A 10,693-nucleotide genomic window follows, 5' to 3' on the forward strand; every position below is an offset into this window, starting at 1 on the left:
CGCGCCCCACCCGCCCCAGCCCGGCGGGGCTTGGGCGCGAGCCAGGGCCCGGCAGTCCGTACTGCCCTCACCCGCCCCCCACTTTCCGGCTGCCGGGGGGCCTGGCCCCCGTTTCCCTCGCAGGTCCTGGACGGACGAAGAGTGCCCGCGAGGCTGTGCCTCGGAACGTCTCTCAGCGCCCAGAGGACCGCTGACACCAGCAGGCGTCCGATAGTGGAGCCGGGGCGGCACATGAGCCCACAGCGCTGACGCGATTAGTCTTCGACTCCCGCGGCCCGCTCCCGCCTCCGCCTCCGTCCACGAAATGGTGTACTCTCCCTTTAAGGCTAAAATGGTGGCTGCTACGAGCAGGACTCCACTTCCGGTGAGGAGGGGGCGGGACCCCAGCCCGCTCACGCCGGAAGTGGTTTGCGTTTTCAAGATGGCGACTCCCTATGTAACTGACGAGACCGGCGGTGAGTGCGGGAGGCGCGGAGCCGCTTCTCCCCGGGCTCTCGGGGCAGGGGTTCGGACTTGGAAAGGGGTCTGTGCCCCGCCCATCCCGGGGCCCCTCCTTTGCCCCGCCCTCCGGACCGCCTTCTCCATTCATTCTCTCCTACCGGGTGTCACCTGCGCCCTCTTCTGGTCTCGTGTTTGGGGGTCTCTGCTTCCGGTCACCCAAACCCTGGGGTCCTTCAATCTTGGCCCCTGCTCCAGGACCCTCTCGGCCCCTTCAGCTTTTCTCCAGCGATGGGAGCGCCTGTATCTCCTTTGTGTTCTTCATCCTTGGGGTCTCCCACACTCTCAGTTCCCTCCAATTCTATCATTTCCCCCATTGCCCCTCCCCCATATTTTAATTCTTTTCCTCCAAACTATGATGTGTTGAAGACCTCCTCGTTGCTACCTAGTGCCCTTTTCACGCCTTCATCTCCACTGTCGGGTTATTGGGATCCAGAGGTGTGAAGAAAGCGGAATCTAATAGAACTTTCATCCTGAGTTTCCTTCATGATGCTACACTTACCTACCTTCTCTGGTGATGATGCTGGAGGAGTTGAGGGGCATATGGTGGAAGACGGCAAACAGGGAGGTGTGTAGTGGCCTCTCAAGCCCTCTGACAAGTTGACAGAATCCACTGTTCTGGCTGAGGAGGAATTTCCAGCCTGGCTGATTGAGACTTTGCAGTGTGTTGTGCATGTGAGATGTATGTGTTGAAAATGGAGAATTCAAGATTTCCGTTGTGATTTTGTCCCATCCTAATATCCTCAGGAAAATGTGCATAGTAGTATCTACCTGGAGACAATCAAGTAAGATAGTGTATATGAAAATGTGTTGTGAGATGCTCATTTTTTGTAGCCCTCATCATGCATGTGTAGTTTTGTGTAGAAGTGATAACTGTGTGGGCCGCGTTGCAGACAGTCGTTTTAAAATGCCATTTGTGCGTCTTGCTTTGCTGCTTAACATGTCACTTTTGTTACTGTACTAATGACAGCCCAGGTCTTCTCCCCAGCCTGACTTTCAGAGTGGTGCAACCTCCCTCCCGCTTTCTTCTCGATAGGTCTTTCCACGAACTCCTTTTAATACATGTTTAGAAAATGTCACACACTTGTTTTTTAACTGTTTTCTTTAAACTATTTTAATGAAAATCCAGCCCTCACATATCACCCTTCCCTCTCATCAAGAGATATCTTCTGTTCCTTGTGACTGTGGAAGAGAAGGAATCACTGATTTCTTTTTTCTTGCTTTCCCTTACTACATAAGGTTATTAATCTACCGGTTACTCTAATCCTCCTATAAAGTGTCACCCTGTCATTGTGGCGTTTTCTCTGACTCCAGCGCCGCCATCTGCTGCCCACACGGATCTAGACTTATCATGCATTTTTTCTCCACTTTGACATTCTTGGTGTCCCTAGCGCATGTGCAGTTCTCCTTAATAGGAGACCACTTTCTTGTGTAGTTTCAGACCAGCAATACATCCGAATCTACACGGTGGACCTCATCTATGACACCGCTCCCCATTGTTCAGGTGGTCCCCACCACTTACCTGAGCTCCCGTCATCAAACAGCTTTTTGCCCCCTTCAGGTTCTTTGGTTGTTGATCTTCCCGCCACGACTACTCCACGCTGCCCTGCTAGACCTGTGTCCAGCCACTCAGTCTTATCTTCCCGGTGTGCTTCATTCATTTTGACATTCTCTTTAAGCAAACAGCAGTGTTATCTTGAATCATACCCAGCAACTTTTTTCTTGGCTTCTACTTCTGGGCCACAGCAAATGGTTAGAGAAAAGGCACAGAAGCTGGCACATTCCGTAGACTGTGCCTTGAGGTGAACTTCTTCCAGGTTCCTAGCTCCAGTCCCTTTATCTTGGCTGCTTGCCGTCTGCCATGGCTATTTCCCAGCCTTTTTCAGCTCTCTGTGACATTCTGTTTTCATTTCTCCCTCTTGTGGCAGATGAACTCACTTTCTAGTTCATTGAGGGAGCCGAGGCCTAACATTTGTTTCCTTTCTGTTCACAGCCCGATTTCTTGACTATTAGCTCTACACCTACTGTTTCCACTTCCTCACTACTTGTTTCTTTAACTCTGCGTAGTCTTTTTTCCCTAGCACCTGTCTTTTTCTTGTGTTGACAATTCAAAGTGTCTGGTAAAATTCTAGTTTTCCTTATTCAATATTGTTGCAACCTCCGAAATGGTCTCTCTGTTCACTGTTACGAGATTACTGGTCCTAAAGTCCAAATTTAGTTTTGCAGTTTTTCTTCGTGCAATTTATCCACCCAGAGTCCACTGTTCAATTTAGTGTTTATCCTTCTGATAATTGATTTTTTTTCCTGTGCATTTAACCAAGACAGTTTTGGTGTATAAATATTTATATCTCGGCTTTTCATTTAACCTTATGACATAACTTTTCCATACTATTAAAAGCTCTTTGCGAACATCTTCTTAAATTCCTGGCAGAGTGTTTTATTGTCTGGGCATTCACCCTGTCTTACCTTTCTTCTCTTACTGGACTTTTTTTTTAAGGTTTATTTTTTTTTATGCATTCAATAACTGGGGTACAGGCCAGCGGTGGGAGGGGGGGTCGGTGCAGTGGTGAGAGAATTCACCAGAGACAGTGAGGAAGAGTAGGCGGATTAACCAAAGTACACGCCGAGGGGAGCAGGGCGTGGGACGGAGAGGTCTGCCATGCCATGTGGGTCACCTCCCTGGCCTGGGGTCAGTCTTGTGCTGCAGTGGCTGCTGAGAGCTTCGTAGTGCTGTGCTTTATTTAGCCCCTTACACCAACAGGAGGCCCCTCTTACTAGACTTTTTAATTATATCCAGAATTCTAATTATAAGAACTTTGTAAATATTTTTTTTGCCGCCATTTAAGGTTATTTTCTTCAGATAGATTTCCTAGAGATAATATAGCTGAGTGGGAGGGTACAAACATTTATTTATTTTATCAATTATAAAAGTAATTCACGTTGAAATTTTGGAAATATTTTCATTAGTAGTAAAATATATGTCACATATTTAGAATTCTAGAATTCAAGGTTACATTTACTTTTGGCCTATGTACATAAAACATATCTGTATTTAAAATATTTGGGACCATACCTGTATTTCTCAAAATATTCTCCTTTCTCAGAACACTTTATTCTGTGGGATGTGCTACAAGTAAATACTTACAATAAGATTCCTGTGCTCACATGACAGTGTGGGCAACATTGTGAGCCATAGCCTGCTCTTGGCCGTTCACATGAATAAGGGCAAATTAACTCCTTTAAGTCTTGCCAATAAACACAAACATTTTTTTCTTTAACTCAGATTTTCGCTAACTTTTATATATATATATATATATGTATATATAATATACGTGTGTGTGTGTATATATATATGTATAACCTTGTTTGAATAGTAGGAAAGTAGTCATATTTTTATATAGCAAACATTTTGGGAAGTGCTGCTAAAAATAGAACTCCCTTATATTCTCTTGCTTTGTTAATCCAGCTATTTTCTACAAAAGTTGGTTTTACCACTTTTGACCACATTGAGGTTCTCATCTTTAAAAATTCTGATTTGCAACTATTATATTATTTTTTTTAAGTATAATAAAATATGCACTGACATGGCAAAAAAAATTCTGCTTTGCTAGATGAAAATAACATTTTGTTTTAACTTATATTTCCTTAAGATTCATTTATTTATGCACACAGGCCAGAGGCTCAGGGACGGTGAGAAGAATCACCAGAGACAGAATGGGGAGTGGGGCAGGCAGATCGGCGAAGTCCACTGCTGAGGGGAGCAGCGGGCGGGTCAGGAGGGGTTTGCCGAACAGTGTGGGTCAGCTCCCTGGCTGGGGATTGAGCGCATGCTGAAGCAGCTGTGTCTGGTTTCCTAGTGCTGTGTTTTAACCCGTGGCACTGCCAGGGAGAGCCCTATTTCCTTTGATTTTTATAGTGAGGTTCAACTTGTTTTTTCATTTCTAACAATAGTAATGCAAAAAGCAGCCTTTGGAACCCACAGCCCAAGTTCAAATTCTGTTTACTGACCTCATAACTTAGGGCGAGTTACTCAATTTTTCACCTGTAAAACTGGAATAATCATTCATGGAGTTGTGAAAGGAAAGACTGTAGCAACGCTGAGCGCTGTCCTTGGTACAAAACGAGGGCTCGGTGAAGGAGCAATTTTGCACATGGACGATCAAATTTCTATACCGTTCACTCTGACTTTCAGGGTACGGTCGAAGGTGAACACAAAGCACTTTCCACAGAGCATCATCACTGTGTCTGCCTGTGTCCCTCAGTGAAGCTGGGCTATGCAGATAGAAGGGGGTCGGGGGGGGGCAGATGAGCAAAGACCGAGTCCAGAGTGCACATGCTGCTTTTGTGGTACCTAAAGCTGGTTCCTTAGCTGGATAGCACACCTACCTGGGACACTTACCTGTTGCCTAATCTCAATGAGGTAGTTGCACAAAGTTTCTGCTTTAATGTTCCTATAGAGTAATAAATAAATGTTCTTGCCTAACCATTCTTCACATTCTGTCAGTTTTCTACTATTCTGACTATGTTATTATTCTTTGTGAACTGTACTTGCGTGTAGAAGTGTCAGTGCCTGACTTGCTATTACTACTACTTAGTCGTTAAGGTCAAGACCCTGAGATTCCTATTAACATCCCTCTTCAAACAAGGCGTCCTTATTTATTCTCTTAAAGTCTCTCTCTCTCTCTCTTTTTTTCATAGAAGAACTGGGGCGTAGGCCAGAGGTGTTAGGGAAGAGGACTCGCCAGAGATAGTGGAGAGGAGAGCAGGTAGATTTGCTGAGATACACTGCTGAGGGGAGCAGTGGGCGAGACAGGAGCGTTGTGCTGCACCATATGTGGGTCACCTCCCTGGCCAGGATGGAACTCAGGCCGTAGCCCTGAGATAACTCCTAGGCCACCAGGGGGGCCCTTTCGGGGGCATGTCAGTTATAGCACCTCATCTCAGTTATAACATCCGTGATGCAGGTCTTCTCACCCCCATTTAGCAGACGAGGAATAAGCTGGGTAAAGAGAAATAATGCCTTAGGTCACAAGCTCGTGTGAGAGAAGACCGGGGTTTGAACCCCGAAATCTAGGCCTAGACTCGCCTCTGACGTGTCTCCTCACGGTACTCTGTGCTGTCGGGTCCTCTCTGCGGGGCAGTCACAACTGGTTTGAGGAGCGAGTCACCTTTGGGGGGGGATCCCGCACCCCTCACCTCAGGGGATCAAACTCAGGCCAGACAGGTGCTGGCACAGACCTAATCCTTAGGCCACCAGGGAGGCCCTAGTAGTCTCTTACCAGTATGTCAGACATTAAACATAAGGACCATCATTCTTATTCTCGGTAATCTTTATTTATTTTTGGGTAGAAGGACTGGGGTGTAGGCCAGGGGTGCAGGGGGTAAGAGGATTCACCAGAGACAGATTGAGGAGCAGAACGGGTGGATTAGGTGAAACACACTGCCCAGGGGAGCAGCGGGGAGACGAGAGGTCTGCTGCGCCCTGTGGGTCACTCCCTGGGCAGTCATGCTGAGATTTAATCCCTAGGCCTCCAGCAAGACCACTTAGTGTAGTACTTTTTTCATAGAGACTTTCAATAAATGTTTATTGCACTTAGTTTATAACCTGCATTCACGACGGCACAAAAAAGGTACTTTTCTGGGATTTATCTTAGATGTGTCTTTTAGGGGTTCCATTAGGGCGGTTGTTCAGGAAGCCCTGCCTTTTCTTTTCTCACATTTGTCTTTAATAGTCTTAAACCTTCAGCTGTAATCTACACAGTCCTCCCTTTCTCCTTGATTCCACGTGAAGCCCTGGCTGTCTAGAATGAGTTATTTTCATAAAGTTGTCTTCCTCTGGACATTTTTCTTCTATCAGTGGTTTCTCTCTAGAGTCAAGGGTGATATTGTAGTTAGTTTTGTTTATTTGTATCCTTATTTATTATATTTATTAGAGGAATGCCTGCTACAAGAGGCAAGACTCTTGTGTGTTTTATTCATTGTTGTATCCCTGTCTTCTGTTTCAGTGCCTGGCATAGCAGCCAGCGTTCAATAAACACTGGAAACCCATGTGTTAGTAACTGCTACTACCATAGTTCTCCTATTGACAGGTGTCTTGTGACAAGTTAGAGGACACCTGAAAAACATCAGGTGAACTTCACTGTTTCAAGTCTTCCCTTTATAATTCAACTTTTAGTAGCCTTAAGAACCTGTTAACTTATTCTTCATAATGAATTTCTCTTTCATTTTCCAAAGAGGCCCAAAGAGACCAACCAGACCGGGTCTCCTCATGTGGTAGCTACTGCTGTCCCATTTCGGCTTTAGTTTGTGGCGCGTGTTTGCAGGTTAATTTCCACAAAGCACTGCTCTGCGCAGATCATCTGTGCTCCTCGTTGGCCTTCCGTGCGCTCCGTGTGAGGCTCAAATCCCAACCGAGAGAAGATTAGGTCTTTTCATATCCCGGTAATTTTTTTTTAAGATTTATTTTACTTACGTATGCATAAAAGAACTGCGATGGGCAGGGCATGAGAAGACTCCCCAGAGACAGAGCGGGGAGCAGAACAGGTGGATCCACTGAGACCCACTGCCGAGGGGGCAGCGGGGAGACGAGAGTCGAAATGGCCGATAGCTTAGTGCTGGACTCACTGCCGCCTGGCGTGACCACAGGGCGCAGCAGACCTGCCCCGTCGCCCCGCTGCTCCCCTCAGCAGTGTACTCATTATGTCTCTGCGGAGTCCCCTCACCCCCTGCACCTCCGGCCTGTTCCCCAACTCTGTATGCATAAGTATATAAAATAAACCTTTAAGAAAAATAAGTACAATTATTGGATTCGGGTGTTGTGCCCATAGCATACCCACATGAAAGTACCCCCGGCCCAACACTGTAGTCCACTCTGCTCCCCCAATGTGGGCCCCGCGACCCCTTCTCTGGATACCTCAGTGCAGGATGATCCCCCAGAGGTAACTGGCACTGAAGTCTCAGAACGTGGCTTCCCACACCTTTCCTTTGCTCGCACAGACTGCCGACTTCTCCCTTTTCCGAGGAGCCGCTGCCATTTGGTGTGACGTGGTCGTTTAATTTTGGTATCTGCAAATACTCTAATTTTGTTCCCTATAAATTAATGAGAAGAGAGTAGCATTCCCAGGCTCAGAAAGCCCCCCACCATCTGGAGTGTCCTGGCTTCAGGGAGCAGGGAAGCCTGTCTGCAGCCCGAGCGTGCCCCGTGCCCAGCGAGACAGCGGGCGTGCGCCTTACCCGAGCGGCTCATGGGGTCCCTGGGGGGCTCCCCGGCTCTTATGAAGTCTGCAGACATAATTGCTTTTCTAATACGCTAAGATGTTATTTGCCTGTTTCGCTGGGTTGCCGCTTACACTGACAGTGCCAAAGCCAGCGCTTAGCTGTGTCACGGTGGTGGCACCCACTGTCGGGCCGCCCGGTCCTCACTGCCGTGTGCTGGCAGGGCATCACGCCAGCTCACCTAGAATGTACTGCTGACTGCTGACTTACTGACCCCCGCTCTGAATACACACCTTCCCTAGCTTGACATGTAACGTGTATTTTTTTTTAAGATTTGTTTATTTATTCATACAGAACTGGGGTACAGGCCAGAGGTGCGGAGGGGTGAGAGGCTTCCCCAGAGACAGAGTGGGGAGCAGGACAGGCCGACTGATGGAGTCCACTGCTGAGGGGAGCAGCGGGCGGGTTGTGTATGTTTAAGGGGTACAATGTGGTGATTCGGTACACATGCGCATTACACAGTGTTTACCACAGAGAGGTTAGCTAACAAAGCCTTTATCATTTCATCATCCTCTAACTGTTCGGGTGAGAACATTCCAGCTCTAGCCCTCAGCGCAGTAGAGTATTGTCACCTGTTGCCCCATGCTGTACACTTAGATCCCACAACTGTTCTTCTGTCTGAAAGTCACACATCGTTGTTCATGTTCTCTGTGGACTGAGTGGGGACTAAGCACAAACACCGCTCACAGCCAAGTAAGATGGTGTCTCGGGAAAACACGGTGTGGCGCGCAGTAAACCTCCTCTTCATGGAAATCCATTTTCATTTGAGAGAACCACGACAGACGATGGTAGTTCACGTGTGGCATCAGATAAGCATTTTCCTGAAAGTGAGGGGAGCAACCCCTTCATGGCTTCAAAGAAAAACAGTGGACAGTGTTGTCTGATAACATTCAAACCTTTTTAAGTGAAAAAAAAATCAGAATTTTGGGAAACTTGCATCTGCCACCAAAAACTTAATAGTTTTCCAGTGAATATTTTTTTCTGATGAGATTAATGAATGATTTTTTTTTAATTGCATAGTGAAATGCATAAGATACCAAAGTAAGAGTGGAAAGAAGATTTTAAAACAAAAAAGATTTGAGGATTTTCTGTTCCCAAATCCCCAAAAAGTTACCTCACAGCTTTTTTCACCCAGTGTATTATGAAGGTCACTGAAGGTCAGTGTGTCCGACCCGCCATTCTTTTCCATAGCACAGAGCTGGTGCTCTATCATGTGGGTGGACGTTCCTGATCTGTTTAATCAGTCATGCACGAAGGCCCTCTTGCTGTCAGCATTTGCCAATTTCAGCAATGTAGCAGCAAACATGTTCACATATCTCTTGTGTGCTGGAGCTTCAGTATCAGTGGTATGGTTTGCTGAGCATCAGCCCGCTTTTCATGATCTGCGTAGGACTTAGCTTCTCTGCTCATTTCTGCGTCCTGTGGTTTTTGTTTTTGCCCCTTTACTCTTAAATTCATCTACTGCCTGTTGGTGTCCCCATGCATGTTTTTTAAAAAAATATTTATTTATGCACACAAGAACTGGGGCACAGGCCAGAGGTGGGGGAGGTGAGAGGACTCCCCAAAGACAGTAGTGAACAGAACAGGTGGATCTACTCAACTCCACTGCTGCGGGCGGGGCACCGGGAGACGGGAGAGGCCTGCTGTGCCCTGGGGGTCCCTCCCTGGCCGGGGATCCAACTCGTGCTGCAGCGACAGCCCGTAGCTTCATAGTGCTGCACTATAACCCCTTGCTGCCGGTGCATGTTTTTTAAAAATTCTGTTCTCTTCCTGTCTTACCAACTAGATAATAAAAATGGAGACTCCCCCAGGGCAGGGCTGGTAAATACTGACCAGAGCTGGGCTGAGGGTTGTATGAGCAAAGGCGAGGCAGCTATGGCACCCATAGCTGCGGTCATGCAGTTTTCCCAGGAGGCCAGAGAGTCACTCCGGTCTAACTCTCATTGCAGGCAAGTACATCGCCTCAACACAGCGGCCCGACGGGACGTGGCGGAAGCAGCGCAGGGTGAAGGAAGGCTACGTGCCCCAGGAGGAGGTCCCAGTGTGCGTGGCGGGGCCCGAGGGCGGGTAGCTGGCGGGGTCCCCACATTAAGAACACACGTGTGCCTGTGAGTTCAGGGAAGAATTTTCTGATTCCAGGACCCCAGGAGATGGAAGGAGGGGACTGGGATGCCAGGATGAGCCAGGGTTACCGGGGACTAGTCCGGTTCCTGTGGCCTCTGTTCATCGGAGCCTCCGCATAGCCTCCCAAGACCTAGAGCTCTGGGCCGTAGGGACCTTCTACAAGCCGCAGAGCAGAGGCAGGTGGGGGACACCCACAGAGAAGGCGGCGGAGCAGGAGAGAGAAGATGGGAGGGCGTGAAACGGGCAGAGGAAGCCAGTGACTCGAGTGTGTGTTCCCTGCAGGTATGAGAACAAGTATGTGAAGTTTTTCAAGAGCAAACCCGAACTTCCCCCAGGACTGAGCCCCGAGGCCACTGCGCCCGCCGCCGCGTCCAGGCCCGATGGGGGCGAGCCGGGGCTGTCCAAGACCGCCAAGCGCAACCTGAAGCGGAAGGAGAAGAGGCGGCAGCTGCAAGAGAAAGGGGAGGCGGAGGCCGCGGGCCGGACTCTAGATAAGGTGGCCCCAGGCGAGGCGGCCCAGCTCCCCAGCGCGCCACAGGGCTCCCAGGCAGCCCCCACAGCTGCCTCTGACCCCCCCGATTCAGCTGCTACCACGGAAAAGGCCAAGAAGATAAAGAGCCTGAAGAAGAAGCTCCGGCAGGTGGAGGAGCTGCAGCAGCGGGTCCAGGCCGGGGAGATCAGCCAGCCCAGCCGGGAGCAGCTGGGGAAGCTGGCCAGGCGGAGGGCGCTGGAGGAGGAGCTGGAGGACTTGGAGCTGGGCCCGTGAGGCTGTGCGGGCGGACTGCGCGGACGTGGA

General features: G+C 48.7%; 2 protein-coding genes across 2 annotated transcripts in view; one reads left to right on the plus strand and one right to left on the minus strand.

Annotated features, from left to right (window-relative positions):
* Positions 1-9,807, minus strand: part of DGKA (diacylglycerol kinase, alpha 80kDa) — a 29,787-nt gene extending 19,980 nt beyond the window's left edge. Inside the window, exon 1 of the mRNA XM_012732519.1 lies at positions 9,723-9,807. Coding sequence (XP_012587973.1) covers positions 9,723-9,732 — 10 coding nt within the window. The 5' untranslated portion in view covers positions 9,733-9,807. The remainder of the gene's footprint in view (positions 1-9,722) is intronic.
* On the plus strand, positions 10-10,687 carry WIBG (within bgcn homolog (Drosophila)). The gene is made up of 3 exons (XM_004692450.2): positions 10-455; positions 9,723-9,816; positions 10,180-10,687. The coding sequence occupies exons 1-3, from the start codon at positions 305-307 to the stop codon at positions 10,661-10,663; spliced, it is 729 nt and encodes a 242-aa protein (XP_004692507.2). The 5' UTR covers positions 10-304; the 3' UTR covers positions 10,664-10,687.
* The last annotated feature ends 6 nt before the right edge of the window (positions 10,688-10,693 follow it).

The sequence above is a fragment of the Condylura cristata genome, unplaced genomic scaffold, assembly GCF_000260355.1.
Source record: "Condylura cristata isolate star-nosed mole 26May11 unplaced genomic scaffold, ConCri1.0 scaffold00034, whole genome shotgun sequence".
Classification (NCBI taxonomy): domain Eukaryota; kingdom Metazoa; phylum Chordata; class Mammalia; order Eulipotyphla; family Talpidae; genus Condylura; species Condylura cristata.

Excerpts from the sequence above, each read along its gene's own strand:
- WIBG (XM_004692450.2), top strand. The coding sequence starts at position 305 with ATGGTGTACTCTCCCTTTAAGGCTAAAATGGTGGCTGCTACGAGCAGG. Across the intron at positions 456-9,722 it reads TGTAACTGACGAGACCGGCG|GCAAGTACATCGCCTCAACA; the intron begins GTGAGTGCGGGA and ends CTCTCATTGCAG. Across the intron at positions 9,817-10,179 it reads CCCCAGGAGGAGGTCCCAGT|GTATGAGAACAAGTATGTGA; the intron begins GTGCGTGGCGGG and ends TGTTCCCTGCAG.